This window comes from Thermobia domestica, chromosome 3 (assembly GCF_964235325.1).
Source record: "Thermobia domestica chromosome 3, izTheDome1.hap1.1, whole genome shotgun sequence".
In the NCBI taxonomy this organism is placed as follows: Eukaryota; Metazoa; Arthropoda; class Insecta; order Zygentoma; family Lepismatidae; genus Thermobia; species Thermobia domestica.
This window is the reverse complement of record NC_137456.1, coordinates 342,028,740-342,047,708: the sequence shown is the minus strand read 5'-3', so window position 1 is coordinate 342,047,708 and position 18,969 is coordinate 342,028,740. Positions and strand designations below refer to the sequence as shown.

Below are 18,969 nucleotides of genomic sequence, written 5' to 3'. Positions count from 1 at the left end.
CTGTTTAAAAAGTTGTCCACCAGGAAGCAACTGGGAACGTCATATTCTTGTTGTAATATGGGTGATCTAGGAGAACGTAAGTAACATGACCTTACAAAATACCACCAACAATACTTCCGTATCCACAAAAAACACATTCTTTTTCAGTGTAGAGGGGAAAAAAATAAAACTTGTTTACCTTTTTCGTATTCTGGTTGTGGGTATTAAGATGAGATATAATTGCAACCAACACGAAAGCGAGTACGTTCTTTGTAATAAAAAAGTACGGTAATCATCGTTTATGTGTGGTTTACTGTTTACCTACTTAACAACACAGGGCCGTACTGAAGGGCTGGTGAACTGGGCGACTGTCAGGACCACAAAATCTTATATATGAAAACTGCAGTGGCGTACGCGGAATTTCGTCAAGGGAGGTTCAAGCACCCAATTTTCATTTTAGGACAAGCTTGATTTTTGCATATTCATCTTTGTATGGTAAATGTTTATTTTCTCCTAATATCTTGCTCAAGAAGGGGGAGTTAAAATCCAGAATACCCTTTGCGTACGCCACTGTAAAACAATATATATACAGTGTGTTTTAGAACAACACCGACAACGTTTGGGAGGTGCTTTCTGACACCAAGATAAGACGAAAAGTACAGACCAACCTGGATGCACAAATGCTTCCTTTCGGAGTCATAAGTTGCTGAGAACATGAAAAAATGAACTTTAAAGGTCCATAGGTCCGACACTATAGAATCTACTGTAGACGGGTCAAGACTTTATTTAGAAATTAGTATGTGCCCTATCCAAATATCCATGTTTCAGAATCCTGCGGTACTTCCGTAACAATTTTTATAGAGGTAGTTAGTGAGTACTTCAAATTATATGCCAGTAGCCGAATTCTCTCTGTAAAAATTGTTCCGGGAGTACTTTAGGGTTCTGAAACATGGATTTTTGAATAGCGCACATGTTAGTTCCTAAGTGAAGTCTTGACCCGGGTACGGTAGGTCCCATAGTTTTGGAGCTATGGACTTTTTTCATGTTTTCGGCAGCCTATAACTCCGAAAGGAAGCATTTGTGCACTCAGATTGGTATATATTTTTCGTCTTATCTTGGTTCTCAGGAATCATCTCCCAAACATTGTCGGTGCTGTTTAGAAGCACCCTGTATATTCAACCGTATAAATCCACATTGGATCTGAATTTAAAATGAATATTTAAACGTAATTTACACTTGGTTTGGATCTTTGTTTTTTATCATGTCATTTTCATTAATATACATAGCCTTTCCACAGGGGTAGTGGTTTCAGTTTTCGAAAATACCGGTACTTGAATAAGAAAAGGAATTCCTTTTTTTTTTTTTTTTAAGTAATGGAAACGGATATGCAAGCCACTCAGTGCCCTACTGAAAGCTGTCTAGGCAGCCATACCTTTCCGTACGCTGTAATATTACGGAATTATTGCATTTGATTATAGAATATTACATAGTAATCGTATTACAAGTTTGATGTTGCAATTTATAGATCTTTTTTTTATCTTTGATGCATGGCAGTATGAGTACTGGTAAAGAAATAACCAAATGACCACGTTTGTTTAAAAAATAAATAAAGAATAAAACATGATTGGAAAGTTTCCGTTTTTTTCCATAAAGACGGTAAGTACACACATACATACATACGTTCACTTGCTTGAACATACACACATATACATGCAAGTTTCTTCACTTCCTGGATGCTCGTGCAAGTGAGAAAGTAGAAATTGAAAGTTGAAGTGATCGCCGCAGGAGTAGCTGCTTTTATGTTACAACGACTTTACGTTTCTATTGTGTACATAAGCTTTGTTCTATTCTGCTAACGGTTAACATTTATTTTTATTTTATATGTTAGTCCACAGCAAACGAAAAAGAGTACGGGCCACTGTACTAAACTTCTCGTGATCCAGTTTCTTAAATTAAATATTACATACTGCAGTCACTGCTAAAAATGTATTTATGAAATATGAATAACCTTTTGGAGAGCATCGTCCAAAGAAAACTCACATAGAGAGTAAACTACCCTTTGGATTAATTATTATTTCATTATTATTATTATAAAAAATTACGTCATATTGCAGGATTGGTAATGAGGTATTTACGAAATATATATAAAAAAAGCGCCTGAACAGTTTTTGAGAAAATCGTCCGACAAGAATTCACTCCAAGAGTAAACTAATCCTTGTGAGTATTTATGCGAAATAATATACACCATATTGTAGGGCTATTGATGACATATTTATTTATAAAATATGAATGTGAAATAACGTACACCATGCTGTAGGACTATTGATATGTTTATTTATGACATGTGGATGTGAAATAACGTACTTCATATTGTAGGGCTATTATTTATGAAATATGAATGTGAAATAACTTACACCATATTGTAGGACTATTGATATGTTTATTTATGAAATATGAATGTGAAATAGTGTACTCCATATTGTAAGACTATTGATGATATATTTATTTATGAAATATGAACAAAATTACTGGAGTAGTTCTGAGAAAATCTTCCGAAACAAAAACCTCCGAGAGTAAACTATCCCTTGTAGATTATTAAGAACCAATGACTTAACACCATATTATAAGGTTCTTAATCAAACATTTACTTATGAAATGGGAACAAAATCGTTTGAATAGTTTTGATATGATTGTTCGAAATGAACTTACTTCCAAGAGTAAATTACCCCGTCTGAATTTTAACGTACCACGATTATTCCCTTTACACCAAGGGAGACGATGATTAAGACGAAGTTAATGATGAAGGAGGAATTGGTGGAATGATAATGTGCGAGTAAATGAGACCTTCAGACACGATGTTGTTCATCACAGACTTACTTAGTCGAGGATCGAACCAACAACCCCACACACCAGAGGTAAGCACTTTTATCACTGAGCCACCGTACCTCCTTACGAATAGACGAACAGACGGACATAATCTAAAAAATATCACTTCTTATAATCATGTAGCGCCATAAAACGTGTAAGTCCAGTGAAACCACGAATTCGCCTTTTCCCCACGATTGTTATACTTTCTTTTTTTCTATCATCGCTCGACAGAAGAGAAAAGGCTCTATTTGAAACTAATTGTTCAGCTGTAAATTTCACAGCGAACTTGTAATAGGCAATTGTCCTTCCCGCTAAACTTAGTGAATTATTGTGTTAAATAATCTTTAATCTATGAAGTACAGGGTTTAAGAATGGCTGTGTTGTCCAGTAAGTTTGCATTTAGTTGCATCTCTTAGTTCACGCAGTACAGGATTTTATCATCATCATCATCATAGGTATTCTGCAATTATTGATAGATCATTTTCCGCAAGTGTGAAGCTTCCATGCTCCACGGTCTCCAGCTAACCTCATCATCTTCGCGTACGATTTTTCTGTTTTGACATCGTCCATCAAGTGTAGCCTCTATCGTCCACTCTTTCTCTTTCCTACCTCCATATTCTCTAAAACGTCCCTTGTGAGACTTACTTCTTAACCAATGTCGTAACCAGTTTCCCTTTCTCTTAATAATATTTTAAATTGTTCTTTCCTCCCTCACCGTTTGTAGCACCCTGTCCTTTGTTTTCTGCTCGCTTTTCTCCCAACTTAATTCTCTCTATTCTTCTCCATATTCAAATTTCCAAAGCTTTCAGTCATTTTTCATCATTTTTGCATAATGTTCATATTTCTGACCCATACAGTACAGTACATCACACAAAGCATTTTATGAATCTTTTTCCTCAACTCTTTATTCAAGGTCTCACAAAACAGGCTTTTCTTCCTCCTAAATATTTTTTTTCGCCATTCCTGGCACTGGATTAATAGTGTATACAGGGCCGGATTTAGAAAGGGGGGTGCACGTGCACTTCCCTTCGTTGTAAATATACACTACGGAGTACAATGAGAAGCTAGTAATGAAAATAGCAACACTTCCCGAAACTTTCTGCCGTCATGTTTCCGTTTGGGCTAAAAAGAAAGAGGAGTGTTGCAAAAGTAATAGTCGATTTTCTGAAGGTTGGAAGAAAATGATTCACCAAGCAAAGCAATATAGCACTTCTCAAGTAGGGAAGAAAATAGACGCCAGAAAGAGAGAACAATTTTTCCTGCATATCACTTGCGAGCTGCTTTAAAATATCCTCCTTCCCCTCCGTTCTATGTATCAACGAAGTCAGGTGTAAAGAATATTGTTACATGTCACTTTGAAGAGTTTCAATGAGACTGGTTATCTTGGTAGTTATGGTGCACCCCCTTCCCTCAGAAAATCCTGGATCCGACCCTGACTATATGGATTTTATCGAGTTACTAATCATTTCAATTTCCTTCCATCCACGGCTTCTTATTCGGCCAATTGGAGGTTTTCCTCTCTCAACTTGCTTTGCTATTCGATTTTTCTTGAGTTTTCATTTTGCTTATCCTCATAAACTTGCCGCAAGCCTTGCCCAGAGCAACTGACTGACTTGCTGCAAGTTTGCTGAGAGGCAAACGGGTTGTCGTAAGCCAGCTCGCCTGTATTGGTAGGTTAAATCACTGTTTAGACGTTCGTCAAGTTGTTGATACGCATTTGGAGTGTGTGGATGCATTATACATTTTTTCTCAATTTTAGCGACTCCCTCCCATGATGACGTATGCGATGATAAAAAAAAAAAGTCCCAATTACACTTTTATTTTAACGTTCCACAACCATGCAATCATTTTTGGCCACTTGCCGTGTTCTTTTATGCAAAGCTAATAAAATGTACGGAAGAAAAAACCCACTGACTGAGACAAAATTCTTTGTTGCATGTCCGCTGCGGTAGGGAGAGTATAGGTGGTTCTGTCAGCGCATGTGGTATATCAGGAAAACACAGTTGCAATTACGTGCGTATGACCACTCTTAATAGTCATTAGCTATTACCTTTCGTCTTGTTATTTATGGCCTTACTTTCTGTTTTGCATATACATGCATAGAAATTTACATTCGAAAATCTGGTTAGTTAAGAATATGGACATACAACAGGAATAGCTTATGCATTATGTTGTTTATTAAGCTTTTAGGGCATCGTTCATTGGACAAATTCAGGAAACCATGAACAAATATGATAATTTTGTGGATTTATTATTTCTGTATTTATATACAATCTTCGACATTAATTTCAGGTATATACGTCAACTATTCAAAGTACATATAGAATATGTCAATTATATTCCTGAAAATTATTTGTAAATTGTCTGTGTGTTACACTGAATCAATTTAATAATGTTTAATTAAGTAGCTATATATGTGTGCGTGAGTGTGCCAGTGGATTTCGCCCTTCAGAGATTTGTCTGAAATTGTAAATAGCAAACTTTGGTCTGAAAAGCGACAGATGTTAGTCGATATGCTGACCACACATCTTCCAACTGAAAGACATCTGGTCGACCAGAGCCCATCTTGAGTTGTTACGTATGCAGCCCTTTGGCTCAGTGGTGGAATGCTCACCTCTTGTGCTAGGGTTTTGGCTTCGATCCAAGCCAAGTGAGTTTATAAATGCGCAACATTATATCCGTGGTTTTCTCGGAGTTTCTCCTGTTTCTTTAGCATGTATACTGTGTATGATTAATATTGTAAGCTTATTCCTGGTGCATATCACAATCGTACATCCTAGAACTTCCTTCGAATATGCAAATAAACTTGGAATATTGAACCTTGATTTCTGAAGGATAGTGCAATCGTATGTTAAGATATCCCTATAACTTCCTACGTATATGCATAGAATGTGCTGGATATTCTTGAAACATTCTACATATTCTTAGAACCCCCTACAAATGTGCAAAGAATCTGCTAGAATATTCCTTAAATATTCTGTATATTCCTATAACTTCCTACGTATATGCACAGAATGTGCTGGATATTCTTGGATCATTCTACATATTCTTAGAACCCCCTACAAATATGCGAAGAATCAGCTAGAATATTCCTTAAAACATTCTGTATATTCCTGTAATTTCCTACGTATATGCAGAGAATGTTAGAATATTCTGGAAAGATTCTACATCCATGTAACTTCCTTCAAATATGTGAAGAGTTTGTTAGAATATTCTTGAAACATTGTACATCAAGTGCGAAATTTCCGGTTGCCATTGGCAATCAAATCTTTTAGTTAGGCGATAGACATTTGGCCTTTATTCTGTTTGCCTTCTAAAATATGGCGATCAAATTTCCTTACGTGGCTACTGGATTCAGTGCGGAAATTTCGTACTCTGTTCTACCTATTCCTAGAATTTCCTGTATATACGCGGAGAATCGGCTAGAATATATTTCTGAAACATTCTTCATATTCCCAGAACTTCCTACGTATATCCATAGAATCTACTGGAATATTCCTGACACATCCTACATATAAAATTATGTGCTAAGGATATGGTAGAGTATTCTGTGCTGTGTGATTCGGTAGCGACTGGATCTTTTGGTCTTCCCAATTTATCCCTCCGCCTGCGGCAGAGCATGAGAAAGTAAGATGATCCTTTTCCAGAATGCCTGACTGATAGAAGAAGAGAAAGTGTGTTGTTAGCATCAGTACCAATTCTTTCCTCGGCTATCAAACCAGTAAAAGCACAGAGACGAAGGAAGCTTAGTTGTTCTAGAGGCAGAGGGGAAACAGAACGGAAGGTCTCTATCATCCAAGGTTGATGACCTCTCTCTCTCTTCTATACCATTTCTCTTTTCTCAGCCACTTTTTCTTTCACATTTTCCTCCTCTTCTTTTTTTTTCACACAGAAAAGTTAGTAGGGTGAGGAAGGAAAGTGATGCATGTATGTATGTATGTTCCAACAGAATCCACATTGCAAATGTTATTACATATCTTGTTATGTACAGCGTTTTCACGTGATGAGCGTAATAGCAATATAATAATAGGCAGCAAATTTCTTTCCTTTTTACCACAACAACTCAATAACATTTCTTTACTTTTTATTTTTAATTATGTCAGGGAATCTATGAAATACTCTCATATGTAGAGGAGGCCGGATCGTAAATATATGAAAATCGATTTCTCTGAAAACTAGCACAACAAGTGATTTAATTTATAACGTCAAAATATTAACAAACTATCATAACTACAATATATCAAAGAACGAAAATCCTGCTATAAAACAGATAGCCAGGAAGAGAAAATAGCAGAAAATGAATCTTGCAGAAAATACGTGGCTATTTGGGTCTCTGAAGAGGTTACTTGAGGCATTACTGTAATGTACTTTTCTTTTATTTCATTGAAAACCTGTTGAGTATGCCCCAACAGCATTGCCAGAACGAACTTAAAAACAATTCATTTTTCTTATTAACTTCTACAGGCTTTATACCAATTGTTCTATGTACTTTATTATTATACTCATTAAACAATTCTTGTAATATATCTATCCATTTATAATTTCCTTGAGTACTAAATTTTTCAACGTTCTACGATATGTTGTTTTACGGACATATGCTCAAAATGGAGGGCTCAAAATTGAAAATTTCGCAAAATATCATCTCTCTATGACTTAACGGTTCCCGAGATATGGCTCCTTAAATCTCACGAAATCCGAACTTTTTTTTTTTTTTTTTTGGGCCAGTATCTGGGGAACGTGGTCAGTTGTCCAGTGGCCACCGGTTACTATTTGGTATCAAAATGTTCACCATCCTCTTAGGTATTGATCAACACTATCATCTCACCATGGCTTACAGCTCCCTAGATATTGCTCCTTAAATCTCCCGAAATCGGAACTTTTTTTGGCCAATATCTCGAGAACGATAAGAATGACGCGAAAATTTCCATCACTTCTTTCTTGTAGTTTTTGATGCTCCATGAAAGGGCTCAAAATTGAAGAATTCGCAAATAACAGACACACACAGACATAGAGAACTTCGTAACGAACTTTTTAAATTCGTTGAAAATGCATATTCAGGTCTTACTACTACTACATGGGACGCTACTTACTACATGGAAACTACGCAATAATTATTTTAGAGAAAAGTATATTATCCAAATTAGAAGTTTTTACGCAGTAGTAAGTTAAAACCAAAAGAATTAAAAAGTTGTTAAAGAAATATTCACTTCACAAGCGCTTACCATATACAAGTTGCTTTCTTCCGAAGCCCCGACACATACGTCATGATACCAGTGTTTACATACTTGGCAGCAAATCCAATCATATTTTCTGACAAATTCATCAAGATATCCCTAGGTATACATTTTTTTCCGAAATTATTTGCATCATAACATTGGTGGTGGTGGCTATTATTGGTTGATACAGGTCGTCTATGATTTTTTTTTTCTTATGGTTTCTCTTTGTCTTCAAGATATCTTGCTGCATTTTCCAGTATAATAGAGGGTGTCCCATGAAGAATGCAAATGCCCGCCATTATTGTTCTAGTAAGTTGGCAGCACTGAACGTTACGCGATTTTCATCCGTTGTCTTTGTGCTTAGTAGTATGGAGCGCCGAATAGTGCATAATCGTCATTTGTTTTCTGTACAGGTAGGAATGGAACGCTTCACGACGGAACAGAGCATGTTGTTATAGTACACCTACATAGTTATCCGTCGCTAGGCAGGACGTAGTTCCGCTGGTCGCTAACAGATAGCGCTGAAACAGGCTTGTGCTCGAGGAGAGCTGGGACTCCAGTGGTTATGTTATTATAATAAGGAAAGTGCAATCACATTTCAGTATAGTATTCCGAGAGTTTCTGTTACTCAAGCGATATTAATAAGCAATACAGCAACTCACAGAAGGTTTGAACGACACATGAAAGGATCATTGTAGATTCAAAAGGTAACGATAAAAAGAATGTAAAAAAAAATATATCTTTAGAAGCAAAGAAGATTGAGAAACACCAAAAGTTATTAAAACTTCAAGCTTTGAAAGAACAAATTGAATAAATAAATAAATAAATAAATAAATAAATGCTACCGAAGAAAACAAACTAGGTTATAACTGTAGATAATCAGAGAGGTAGATCAAATTATTTACTATTACTGTTATTATTATTGAGATTTAAGCATACTGAACTCTTCGTGTGGTTTGATGCTCTCAGGATACTGAGGCACCAATTTAGAAATGTCAATAGAACGGTCTAACCAAAAGTTGCGTAGGTTGTGTAGAATTAGGTGATAAAAAGAATGTGCTCTTTAACAGAGAACTTGTAAAAATCCTTTGTAAGTCCAACCGAACTTGTATACACACCATTCCATTGCCTTCACTTACTGTACAAATGGAATGTTATAGTGTATGGTACTGTATATAACGTATGGATTTCTGAACAAATTGGCAGTGCGTTGAATTTCTTGATTCAGAATAAAATTCCTTTCAGAAATTGATATATGGAGCATACTGGCTTAATGACAGAGTCCTAATCTAGTGTGATGGATCGTATGTTAGATTTTTGGCCATATGAGTTTTTGCTATACAGCAGTGTGTTGGTGGGTTTCTTTTGAGATTTTCTCATTACTTTGATTCGATTTAGTTTTTCATTGCTGTTTTGAAGACAAGCTATTCTTGGTTTTAGAGGTTGGTTCATTTCCTGATGGGATACATGTAGTTCGGATAACTTGTTAAACTAGCTGAACGTCTCATGTAGGACCTTGCTGCTGAAAAGGGATGTTTAATAACTCCAGACTAATTCCAGTTATTATCTCCTTTTTTAAGCCTACATAACAAAACTATGGGACGATAAAAGTCTTATTGTTTTCGATCGAATAAATTGTTATAAACTTTGTGTGTCTGTGTGGCGACTACGGAAGGGGATATACAGTACTTTCCTCCAAACTAGCCGAGAGTTCTCATTTGGCTATATGATTAGCACACCACTTCCTGTCCCGGCGGTAGCTCAGGTCGTTCGGATTCCACCTTCAGTAGGTCCCGTCTTATATAGCCTCGCTGCTGAAAGGGACGTTAAACTCAACTCAACCCACTTTCTGTGGGAGAGACCCATTCGAAAAAGTTTTATGCCCCACGGTTATGCCGGCTAGGCTAAAAGAGGTGATGATGATGAGAAATGAATGGAATGGTGGAATGAATAAAGTGAGAGGAAACGGGAGAACTCCGAGAAAACCCTACACACGGTGTTTGCCCAGTATAAAGTTCACTTGGCGCGAGCAGGAATCGAATCAGGGACCCCATGCACAAGAGGTGAACGCTCTACCGCCGAGCTACCGCGGCCCTCAGAGACCCATTCGATTCCCGGTGAGAACTCTTGAGTTCCGGATCCCAAGCGAAGCTATAGTACCATGTTTGAAGCTGAAAGAAACGTTAAGTTGCAAATAACAAACATCCAACGTAGCCGAAATGCTAGAGAATGCCTGATTTTTGTGCATGTGTTTCTTGGTTCGACTTCTGCGTGGAGCACATGTGGGAATTTGCCGTAAACTAAAGACAAATCAGCTTCTCAATAGTGTCTCTGAAGGTCCCTTATTATTTTTTGTTTACAACCGAACACTTCAAGGCCTTAGCTAGTAGTAAACAAACAAATAATATTGCTTTATATGTTTGAATATGAAATTAGTTCTAGTAACACTAATATTCAGGGACCTAGAGAAACCCATAAATATAATTCATGAAATACATTGCTATAATAATTCGCATCAAGTAATGAAATATATCGTGCGGAAAATATCTGAAGGCTACATTATACTTCGGTCGAAGGTAAAGAGAAATTTTGTTCAAACATTCCGTCACATGAGTGCTAACGGTTTTTCCTGCAACAGCTAAATTCAAGCCGACATCGTCGACGTCTTTGAGCTAAAAACCACGTGTTTTGTTAGCGACAACGCGAGAATTGCATATAGTGTTAGTTTTTTTTTTCTTTCTTCAAGACCATGTGCATATGTGTGTAACAGTTTTACATATGCGACCTTCACAAATTCTCACGACCCGCATTATCGGCGGTTTTTATCTCAAGGACTTGATTTTCACTTTGGTCTAACTGTCACTTCCTCTTTGTAGTCTATAATCGCTTGGCCTTTGAGGTGAAGAGCAACTCAATTTACCATTAATGCCTTCATACGCACAATTAACAATTTGTCATTATTTTCCTTTACTTATCATGAGAAAAAAGAAAATGTTTGTTGTATGCTAATTCCTGTCAGAAATGATTTACTGAATCATTTTTAATTGTGTATTATATAGTATTGGAAATTCCTGAATTGATTGATACTTTTTTATTATTATATTTAATTAATGTACTTGCTTCCTTGTTTATTTTGCATACTATTATACTCTGCGTGTTGTCTGTTCGTATAGACTCAGGTTCGGTCCCCGGTAGACTGCCAGCTAAGTTATAGATTGAAAACCCGATTATTGGTTTGAATTTCCGTTCTGATTGGTTGAAGTGATTCCCCCCCCCCTTCAAAATTAATTCACAGTAGTGGCTCAATAGTTCGTAATCGAGCGTGCAACTATGGACGGTTTGTTTGCTTAGTTGCAAGACCGTGTTGGGATTATAATTTAGTCATCCCTCTTTCATAATACCTAGTTTCCTCACAAGGAACGGACATGGACCTCTCATCCGGACATCCGAATCAAACCTAGTCCATTCGATAAACATAACAAAGATATGTTCATGCACAAAAATTTAGGTGCTATGGACAACGGAGTAAGTCCCTAAGACCCATTAACTCTGTTAGTACAAAGAAAATCGTAGACTCACAGTAAAATAGCTATTGCATCAGCACTGTTCATGGGAAAGTCATTGTTTATAGCTCATTCTTTGCTGCATGAAACAAGCTTTCCAGAGGTGTTATGTATTTGTGTCCATAACGTACTTGAATAAGGAAAATTGGGAGAATGTCGGGAAAATTCCTTCAAGAAATCCCTCCCATCAACTTTGGACCCCTCTGGAGTAGCCTCGGGTAAAAGCACACAATCCAAATGTATCTCGAAAAATATTATAGGGGATAAGAAATTAGTGTACCAACTTTTGTATTGATAGACAGAATAGGTATGAGGGGAAAATATGTCTTGGTATACAAGCTTTTCCCTCATATCTATTCCGTCCACTCGAGAGGAGTCCAAAATTGATGGGAGAGATTTTTTGAGGGAATTTTCCCGACATTGTCCCAATTCTCCCTGTTCAACCACGTTATGGGCCCCAATACATAGCACCTCTGTAAAGTTTGTTTCATGCTGAAGAGAATGAAATATAAATCATGACTTTCCAATGAACACTGTTGATGCAATAGCTATTTTGCTGCGAATCTACGATTTTCTTTGTACTAACAGGGTTAATGGGTTTTAGGAACTTACTCTGTTGTCCATGGCGCTTTTTTTTTTTTTTGCATGAACATATCTTTGTTGTGTTTATCGAATGGACTAGCTTTGATTCAGATGCCCGGGTGACAGGTTCATGTGAGTTCCATGTCAGAATGTGCAGGGGATGTTCTACAACCATTGATGTAGATGAAGGAGTGTTCTGTTCAAAACGTTTCTGAGACATCAGCGTGAAATGTTCGAAAAACGGTGATCCGATATTTCGACCTTCCCTCCAGACAATATGTAATACTGCTCTGGGATAACAAATAATTATACTGTTCCACGGGGAGGGTCCACCGTTATCTTTATAAATTTTCGAATAATTATTCGTTATTCCAATAAATGTTCGAATAACCCATTATTTGAATTTTAAGAATACAAATATTAATGAGGATTGTTACGAATCTTGTACTTTCTTTTTCTCGTGACAGAAAGGCTGCAAATAGATATGACGGGCAGAAAAGCGTTGTTTCGTTTCCTGGATGTAGTAATAACCTTCGTACAGTCAGGGTTGATGCAATTAGCGTGTTAGAGAAGATGCCGAGAAAAAATGACGAAGATCTTTTTTTTATCCTCGACCCCAAATCACTAACGCGCATTTCCGCTAAAATAGTGTTCATGGTTTATACACTATATACATACACAATGCGTACAGACACGCATAGGTGCTAATCCCTCCCCTCTGTCTACCTTATTTTCAAGTTTTAACATATTGCGTGAATCCAGCATGTTAATGATATTTATTTTACGTTTTGTCACACTATGGTATGACCTCAATTTGGGGGGAAGGGGGGATTGGGAATTTGCATTGATGCGTAACCATAAAGTGCAGTGTCCAAATCTCGCATATATATATATATATATTTCTGTACGATAAACGAAAACCGGTGCATTTTGCTGATGATATGTTAAGAGATTCTTGGAGAGAATACTGAGATAATACCTTTAATATATAATAGGCCCTGTCCCTCCAAATTTTCCTTTTTCTTGTTATTAATAGTAAATATTTTTCAGTGTATAATGGTCTTTCTGCTTCTTCTAAAACTTTGTTAATAAGCGATTCTGTATTTAGATTTAAAAAAAAGTTATAAGGAAAAATCTATATGTGATAATTTTAATGAATCAAATTTTTTTTAAAAAATACATCCAATTTCAGTTATTTGAATTTAACGTCCCTCTGTTATGCTCCGAGGCTAAGGGAGACAATGATTATGGTAATGAACAAGATAGTGAAGAGAAAGCCCATATACACGATGTTTGTTGTCCACTTGGCGAGAGCTGGGATCGAACCAGGGACCTCATGTACCACTAGTGAGAGCTGTACTACTGGGCCAAATTTCATTGAAGATACGTTGATTAACACGTAGTATATAAGTAGGATTTGTGGTGGATGAACATCGCGTAGGGAGGGCGTTCTCGGACTTCTCTCACTTTCTTCATCCCATTATTATAAGAGTAGGTGTATACATGGTGTCACAGTGTATTTTCACAATTTTTATCAATATAGTAGTCAGGAAACTATGCAACCTAAAGTATTCAGCAATCCTATAACCTCGTACTTTTTTTTTTTTTTTTTTGAGCTTAAATTCTGCATAATCCTGTGCAGCATGGCCGGGTTTATTGCTCTTGATATTTTGGGTAGTGTTCTTTAAATCGTCGTTAAATCGTTATTTTCTATTCACAGTCGTCGTAATTTAGCTCCTTAAAAAAAATGAATTATTCCTAAATATCGTGTGGAAGTTATAGTAACTGAGTAGCTGCACGGTCACTTTTTTTAAAAGTACAGGCCGAGGATTGCTCCACTGGCCACAAATTCATGATTACTGAAGTGCTGAATACTTTAAACCAGTGATTCCCAGTCGGTGGGTCGCGAAATTTTAGAATTTAACAGCATGAATTATTTAAAATAATTGGTTAAAGTCAATTTTGAAACAAACTACAACAATCAACATCTCCAAGGCCAGCAACAATCACTGTTGTGTTGTTGTGATCGTTCAGTAAAATGTGTCGTCGGTCATAAAAGGTTGGGAACCATTGCTTTGAGCCGCATAACTTTCCCACTACTTCAGTGATGTTCACAGAGTGACGTATCAAAAACTGCCACAAACCACTGGAACACTTGTATTAGTAATGTATTGGGATAATTAAAATAATGTTTGGTACGTTTAGCGTCGCTTTTTAGCACTGCCATATGAGGCAGGGTCCTACAGTTTAAGGTAGAATCCGAACGACTTTAATGCATTCAATATACTCTTCCACTTAAATCGAACCTACCAAAAGAGCGCACGTTAGCCATGTCAGTTTTTCTATGTACACGTTTTGCTGCAATGAAATGAAATGAAATCTTTGAGTTTTACGTCCCACGATTATGCCGGTTAGGCTAAAGGAGCCGGTGATGATGAGTAATGAATGAAATGGTGGAATGAAGGAAGTGGGAGGAAACGGGAGAAGCCCGAGAAAACCCACGCACACGGAGTTTGTCCACCACAAAGTTCACTTGGCAGGGGCTTGGATCGAACCTGGGACCCCAAGCACCAGAGGTGAACGCTCTACCACTGAGCCACCGCGGCCCCTGTTTTGCTACAAATTAGTTTTATAATGTAATATAAATATGTTATGTCGTTACATCTATTCAAACTCAAATAATCAGCTTTGTTCTATTTTAGAAATAACACCGTGATAAAGCTAGGAAACGTTTTAGATTCTTGCATATGCTATCTTGTATCCATTTTGAGCTTTTTAAGAACTGTGGGAGATAAATTGCATAGTTTTTCAATATACGAAGCAACGGTGAGGACTTAACTTCATAATGTATTAATCACAATTCGATTGCATTTTAATCAGCTGTTTTGTATTTTTCAGTTCCCGTTCCGGCGAAACCTTTTAAACGTAAAAACGTGTTGACGAAGATGGAGAAATATACTGAGGGTCCATTTGGGACGTTGAAGAAATTCATGGATGATAGAGTGAGAGTACAGGTAATTATTGGCATTTTTTCATTTATGGTTTTGAGATTATTTTTTTTTCTTTTTGCGAGGATAATAAGTTACAGCAAGAATTGAATTAACTATGCAATGTTTTAGATTTCTTTTTATCCCTCTGAATTCATAGAACTACATCATAGATGACACATGTGTTTTCTCGTAAATTACAAAAATAGGAAGAAATCTTCTGGAAGTGAACTCCTGTATGTTAGATAACCCCGCTTCACTTTCGAGTAGCTCTAGTTGCATACGGTAAAGGATAATACATCTATTTTGGAAGTGGTTTGACGACCTTTTTCCCTTAAATAGATAATACTAATTAGCTCTTTGTAAGTAGAAAGTCGTTACAAGATCAGATTTACATTTTCTCCGGCTTCGATACTCCTCAGTGGTCGAATTGGAAATAAACTACCAGCGGTACATGTCTTAATTGTATACTTATCGAGAAGTTATTAGATGAGTTTTCGCTCTTCCTTTATCAAAGCTAACGCGCTCTTTTTCATTTTACCGAGCGCAAAGTATAATGCCATAGACCTACGTGTTATCTCGTCACTGCCGAAGCGTGTATTGATATATTGACAATAGTGTGTCAGCAAATAGGAAAATGTAATATGTTTTTAAAATGTGGTAAGTACATTTTTAATAAATTTACAAAAAATATTCGACTCCAAAATTGCAACTCAAACAAGCAAGAAAAAATCAGAAAGAAAGAGAGAGAAATGACAAATGAACAAGGGTGCTCTTTAGAATTAGATATTCCGATATTCCCCACCGGTCTAATTCAGTCAGTTGCTTCATCGAATTTATCATCACTCTGAACAGCGAGGCTATATGACACGTGGACCTACAGCTTATCTTGGGATCCGAATCACATGAAGTCCCACCGGGAATAGAACCCGAGTCTTTGACGCTAAAGACGCGTACTCTAACCATTTAGGCAAGAGGAAGCACCGGTCTAATTCGACCGCTGATACAACGTAAAAACTGGTTTGGACGCCATGTTAAACTCGAGGCCCCATCTTCCATAGCTTGGATGCTTTTAAAAGGAATGAACTGTAAGCAATCAACTAAACAAATCAAAATCATATGATCCCCCCCTCCCATATTATGGATGACACAATGCATTGTAGAGTTCTCGTGTCTCTGTGTTCGATCTCTGACATGGGATATCCGGGTTCGATTCCCGGTGGGAGCTCATATGGTTGGGATCTCATGTTAAAGTGTAGGTCCACGTCTCATATAGCATTGCTGCTGAAAGGGATGCTAAACTCAAAATCAAATCAAATCTTCATTAAATTTCATTACTTCGCATTTTTTTCATTTATTTTTCTACACTGATAAGTTTCTCACGCTCAATAAATTTACTAATCGAATTCAATGTACTTTACTGCTGCAGCGCTTTTTTTTTTTTTTTCTAACTCGATCGAAACTTCACAATAGTTGTACCTTTGTGGAAAGCTTATAAAATGAGGTAGTCATTGTAGCAGTTTGTTCCCCAAGTGTCTTAACTTTTTTTTGTTAATAGCTCGCTTTAATATGAAGATTTTTTAAAAATTAATACCTCGATTTGCGATTTATGACCATTCCTGTCTAATTTTCTGGTGTTTTTGGGTATGTTCTGTGTTTACAGTAGTACTTCATTTATCAGCTATTAGGAAATTGTCAAGTTTTACGGTCAGATTGAAGTAGTTTCTCCACAGTTTGCAGTTCTTCGTTGTAAGTCTGCAAATCAATGTACAGTGTGCATCAAAAACGACATTACAACTTTGGAAACTCATATTGATTTATTGACATTCATTTATGTTACAGACATGGTTTTGGTGTCATTTTGTAGCAAAATACATCAGGTTTTGACTCACATTAGTACACTAGTTCAGAAACAAGCCACCGCAAGCGCTAGCGGCAGTTGCAGCAAATATGTCTGCTTTTACTAGTCCCGAGCGTGCTAGCTGTGTGTTTTGGTTTGCAGAATTCAAGTCTGCGTCAACTGTGCAACGTAATTTTCGTACAAAGTATGGTAAAGATCCTTCCAGTAGGCTTACTATTTATCAGTGGCGTAAATGTTTTATTGCAACTGGATGTTTGGTAAGACAGGTCTTCAACAAATCTTCAGGTCATCCCCGTAGGTCTGACATTGTAGAGGAAGGGAGACTTCAGGTGGGATGTGTCTTGCATCACCAATGGAAACAACATTGAGCCTCTTTAGGTATAAGGCAAAAAAGTTTATGTATTTTGGTACAAAATGACACCAAAACCATGTCTGTAAGCAAAATAAATCAATCAGTGTGAGTTCTCAAAGCTGTAAAATCTTTTTTGATATACCCTATATACAGGGCCATCGCGTGGGCGGGTCGACCGGGACGACAAATCAACAAAATTCAAGGAATTCAGATTATGTCGGTAAATGATTTTTTTTTTTTAAATATATATCTTACATTCCATATTTATATCTAGGAGTACAGAATAAACTCTCGTTTTTTCATAACAAACTGGGGGAGGGGAGGTGAGAACACCTGGAAATTCTCGCCCCGGGCGCTTGCAACCCACGCGACGGCCCTGAATACGCGACAAAACGTACTAGCGACAAAACGTACCACCGACAAAACGTACCACCGACAAAACGTACCACTTACCCTGAGGGCTGCTTGTGAAGGGTTTTCTAAAAATACTTTAAATAATGACAAGCGACAAAACGTACCACTTGATAGGACGGTATATAAGTGTATATATATATCGGCCAAAATAAGGTTAAAAGTTGAACAGATTGATGGTGAGAAAAGTACCGATGCAAGACCAAGACTAGGACTAAGGCTAAGACCAAGACCAGCAAGAATCTTGCATATGCAATATTTGAATATTTGCTGATTTTCATCACACTTTATCCAGGCTTTGGACCAGAGACGGATAGGCATTATTAGAGGGGCGCGGGCGCTTTCTCCCACAAAGGCCACCACCATCTTAATGTCACAAATCAATTGCACAGTTTTCTTTCTACAGGAAGTCAATAGTATTAACAATTGACAATTAAAAACTGATATTCTTTGAACAGTATATTATTCTGAATTGTTCAAAATATTATATGAAGTTCAAGGAGAACGTATACTATATTACAAAATTTTTTAGTGTACTAGTTTTTGATGCTACTGTATCTATCACTTTTGCATTCGATTTTTTTTTTTTTAATAAATCTTTTTCAATAGACATCAACAAAATGTTTTCAAATGTTCCTGAGACATGGTACTCATTAGCCTATTTTTAATGTATTTCAGTTTATTTCAATTTTGAAAAATTTCTTTCACATGTTACCTGAGTTATGGGCAAAGTGAATAAAAATTTGTATGTTGGAAACCTGGATAAGTATTACTGCACAAATTACAATTCTTCAAAATTAAAAAGCAGCACATTGGACAATTTTGCAACACGTTTTGCATTCGCTTTCCTTGTAAACAAATGTATTTTCTCCTAATTCTGAATCATTTGCACCATCAGCACACAGCCATTTTTCCTCGGTTGTGTTCGTCATCAAGACTGACTTTCAAGGATATCCACGTCCTTCAAAAGTCCAAGAAAATACATTTATAGTATCCTTGGAAACTTCTCAACTGAAGTTTTTCAGAAAATATGTAAGTTTATCGAAAGGCACGTCTGGAAGTTCTCTTACTTGGTTGAAGTGGCTAGGGTCCAAATAATCCATAAAGTACATTGCTTCTTGAATCTTGAAGAAATGTTCAAAACTACCAT

General features: G+C 36.8%; 2 protein-coding genes across 9 annotated transcripts in view; one reads left to right on the top strand and one right to left on the bottom strand.

Moving 5' to 3' along the window:
* The window catches only part of Eip74EF (Ecdysone-induced protein E74), an 876,410-nt gene that overhangs the window by 564,176 nt on the left and 293,265 nt on the right, over positions 1 to 18,969 (bottom strand). The gene's annotated exons all lie outside the window — the stretch shown is intronic.
* The window catches only part of Lsm11 (U6 snRNA-associated Sm-like protein LSm11), a 91,726-nt gene that overhangs the window by 19,223 nt on the left and 53,534 nt on the right, over positions 1 to 18,969 (top strand). The window contains exon 3 of the mRNA XM_081752848.1: positions 15,107 to 15,222. Within this exon, the coding sequence (XP_081608974.1) occupies positions 15,107 to 15,222 (116 nt within the window). The remainder of the gene's footprint in view (positions 1 to 15,106; positions 15,223 to 18,969) is intronic.